We start from the raw sequence: 3,900 nt of genomic DNA on the forward strand, positions 1-3,900 counted from the left end.
AAGCCCTGCCCCACGTAAAGCAGGTGCTCCCGTAAAGCCCCGCCCCTCACAAAGCCCCGCCCCGCGAAGCCCCACTCCACATCATCCCCCCCAGCTAAGCTCGGTGCCCACGTAAAGCCACACACACCTCCCCGTACAGCTGGCGCCCTTTTCGCGGGTGGGAACCGGGTGAGGAGGCAAAGGCCTGTGCGGTGAGGCTGGGAGCCCGGTGCTGATCGGAGGCCCAGCTATTTATTCTGTCTCTCTGGCCCAGGAGACAGAATAGAAACAAGGAAGGCCCCCGCCGGAAGGCTTGGCTCAGTATCGTTGCCACGAAGCCTTCTCTGTGCTTCACTTTGCCCGCGCCTCCCCAGGCCCCGCTCGCGGGAGAGGCAGCGATGCCGTGGCCTCCTGGGCTCCGGGCGGGTCCGGATGTGTGTCCACCGGGGCTCCCTGTGGGCAGTTCACACTCGGGGTCCTCCGGGTCACACAGGACCGCTCCCTGAGGACAGCTCCCATTTCACAGGTAGAGAATGAGGCTGGAGGGAAAGGCGGGGACCCGAGGGGGGTCACGTGGCCTTCCCCTGTCCTGGCACAGAGGCCAGAAGCCAGGCACCAGCCCCAGAGCCGGGGCCGGGGCTCAGACGTCACACTCACCTCTCCTGGGCCTGCCCCCCGGCAGCCCCCTGGCCGCCGGAGGAGATGTGCGGAGAGCTCCCCCGGGCTCCTTGCTGAGGCCCTCTGAGCGAGTCCACTTTCTGCAGCTTTCAGACAAGCTCGCTCCAGGGTTATGACAGGCTCCGGGTGGGCTGGGGCTGCTAGGACGCAGGGCCAGCACGTATCAGAGGAAGCCTTTATTGTAGGCGCCTGGGGTGCAGCAGGGCCGAAGGGGGAGGCCGACTTCTGTAAACCTCTGCCGGCCGCCCGCCCGCCGTGAGGGTCCGGCCGCCGTGAGGGTCTGGCCAGTCCGTGGCTGCTCCAGGCCCGCATCTTCTGGTGACCTGGCTGCACCTTTCTGCAAGAGACCTGCCGAGCACAACACGTTCTCTCTGCCCCGCTTTATTCTCTGTAGCCCTTCCCGGTCCTCAGAGGCGTGGTCAGCAGCTGCTCTGGCAGGCCCAAGCCTCATGTTCCGGGAGAGGCAAGACCAGGCTTCCTAAAAACAAACAAACCTGTTCATTGATTTCAGAGGAAGGGATGGGGGGGGGGGGGAGAGAGAGAGAGAGAGAGAGAGAGAGAGAGAGAGGGAGAGGGAGAGAGTGAGAGAGAGGGGTATCAGTGAGAGTGAATAATTGATGGGCTGCCTCCTGCATGCCCCCTGGGAATCGAGCCTGACAGGGAATCAAACCTCGACCTCCTGGTTCCTAGGTTGCTCACCCGCTGAGCCAGGCTGGCTGGCAAGGCCGGGCTTCTCGAGGGCTCCCAGGTGTGTGCGCAGCACTTTGGGGCTCAGAAAACACCTCCCTGCCTGCCCTCTCGTTTGAAATGGGGGTGAGCAGCGTGTCTGCTCTTGTCGCTGTGAAGACCAGAAAGAATGCTTTTTGGTGTTTGACCCAAAGCATTGTACCGTTCACAGGAAATCTGTATTTGTATATGTACCACAGATGTAAGCACGTTTTTACAAAGCTTTATAGAATCCCGCGAGTTCGTATTGACGGTGTATGAATGCAGTGCGTTTCCCGTGCTTTCCGATGGCGAGCTCTTCCAATGCCCACGGAGGGAGGAGCGCCCGCTAAATAAATTATGCTCATCCTTGCCGCAGACGCTCCGTCGCCATGGAAACGGGTATTCTCCGCTGAAGGCGGGTTCCCAGCACCTTGCTGGCGCAGGGGAAACAGCTTGCCCGTCAGCGTGTCTGGTCCAGCCCCATGCCCATCCACAACTTTCCGGAAATGAGTGCAAAGCGATCAGGTCGCTGCAAGGTGGCTCACCGTGTCCCCGCAGATGGGCATGTGAGCGGTTCAAGCCTTTCTGATGGCCTTTCTGGGCGTCTCTGAGCTGGGCATGCACTCTTCTTTTTTTTTTTTCTTTTTAAAAAAATATATTTTATTGATTTTTTACAGAGAGGAAGAGAGAGGGATAGAGAGCCAGAAACATCGATGAGAGAGAATCATCAATCAGCTGCCTCTTGCACAGCCCCTACCGGGGATGTGCCCGCAACCAAGGTACATGCCCTTGACCGAATCGAACCTGAGACCTTTCAGTCCGCAGACCGACGCTCTATCCACTGAGCCAAACCGGTTTCGGCTGGGCATGCACTTTTTTGAGGCAGGTTTAAAAACGAACGAAGTCACCTTAACCACGTGGTTAGGGACATGGGCCCAGTGATGTTTCATGAATGCTGGCCCCCGTCCTGAAAGAGTATATGCATCGTCCGCCGAGCCTCCCAGCAGCCGTGGGGTCACATGCACGACTGTGTGACGGGAAACGGAGGTTTCGCTGTCAGGCCGCTGGCCCAGGCCCCTGCCCGTGGGCTCAGAGCGGGCAGGGGGGCCTGAGGCAGGTGGTGTGACCCAGGGACCACCCCGCCAGGCCCCCACGGCCCCCTGACACCCCCCCTCTCTGCGGCCCCTGCAGGTTGCAAGAGCGTCCAGTACGACCTGGTGTTCCTGCTGGACACCTCCTCCAGCGTGGGCCGCGGGGACTTCCAGAAGGTGCAACAGTGGGTGGCCCACCTGGTGGACACCTTTGAGGTGGGGCCCGCCCACACCCGCGTGGGCGTGGTGCACTACAGCGACCGGCCGGCCACGGCCTTCGAGCTGGGCCGCCCCCAGTCGCGGGCGGCGGTGAAGGCGGCGGCGCGCGCGCTGGCCTTCCAGGGCGGCCACACCCGCACGGGCGACGCGCTGCGCTACATCACCAGCCACAGCTTCTCGCCGCGGGCCGGCGGCCGGCCGGGCGACCGCGCCGTCCAGCAGGTGGCCATCCTGCTCACGGACGGCCGCAGCCAGGACCTGGTGCAGGAGGCCGCGGCCGCCGCGCACCGGGCCGGCATCCGCGTGTTCGCCGTGGGCGTCGGGGAGGCGCTGCGGGAGGAGCTGGAGGAGATCGCCTCGCAGCCCACATCGGCCCACGTCTTCCACGTGTCCGACTTCGACGCCATCGACCGCATCCGGGGCAAGCTGCGGCGCCGCCTGTGCGAGAGTGAGTCTGCGCCTGCGGGCCCAGGGTGCAGGCTGCTGGGGCGGAGGGGTTGGGAGGGGTGCAGGCTGCTGGGGCGGAGGGATGGGGAGGGGTGCAGGCTGCTGGGGCGGAGGGGTGGGGAGGGGTGCAGGCTGCAGAGGGAGGGGGTGAAGGGCTGCAGAGGGTGCAGTCTGCAGAGGGAGGGGGTGGAGGCCTGCAGAGGGTGCAGGGAGGGGGTGGAGGGCTGTGGAGGGGTGCAGTCTGCAGAGGGAGGGGGTGGAGGGCTGTGGAGGGGTGCAGTCTGCGAGAGGGAGGGGGCGGAGGGATGGGGAGGGGTGCAGTCTGCAGAGGGAGGGGGTGGAGGGCTGCAGAGGGGTGCAGTCTGCAGAGGGAGGGGGTGGAGGGCTGTGGAGGGATGCAGTCTGCAGAGGGAGGGGGCAGAGGGCTGCAGAGGGGTGCAGGCTGCGGTGGAAGAATGGGGGTGGAGGGGTGCAGTCTGCAGTTGGGGGGCGGAGGGCTGCAGAGGAGTGCAGGCTGCTGGGGCGGAGTCTGCAGAGCGGTGCTGTCTGTGGTGGGGTGGAGGGCTGCGGAAGGGGTAGGGGATGCGGGGCTGGAGGATGGTGCTGTGGTGCTCCCTCCTAAGGGCGTGGGGCCTCTTGAGCGGGGAGAGGCCACGTGGCCAGGTTGGGTGAGGCCTCAGCTCCATGCCTGGGGGGACAGCGGTGGCCTGTGTCCACCCCGCCTGGGCTCTGGAAGGAGCGAACCCCAGTTGCCCCTGCACACCTCCCGGAGGCCTGA

At 64.4% G+C, this 3,900-nt stretch overlaps 1 protein-coding gene across 1 annotated transcript in view; it reads left to right on the forward strand.

Moving 5' to 3' along the window:
- Positions 1–1,754: 1,754 nt before the first annotated feature.
- The window catches only part of COL22A1 (collagen type XXII alpha 1 chain), an 80,748-nt gene continuing 78,602 nt past the window's right edge, over positions 1,755–3,900 (forward strand). The window contains exons 1-2 of the mRNA XM_045581589.1: positions 1,755–1,764; positions 2,557–3,123. Of these exons, the coding sequence (XP_045437545.1) occupies positions 1,755–1,764; positions 2,557–3,123 (577 nt within the window). The remainder of the gene's footprint in view (positions 1,765–2,556; positions 3,124–3,900) is intronic.

The sequence above is a fragment of the Pipistrellus kuhlii genome, unplaced genomic scaffold, assembly GCF_014108245.1.
Source record: "Pipistrellus kuhlii isolate mPipKuh1 unplaced genomic scaffold, mPipKuh1.p scaffold_m20_p_14, whole genome shotgun sequence".
NCBI classification, from domain to species: domain Eukaryota; kingdom Metazoa; phylum Chordata; class Mammalia; order Chiroptera; family Vespertilionidae; genus Pipistrellus; species Pipistrellus kuhlii.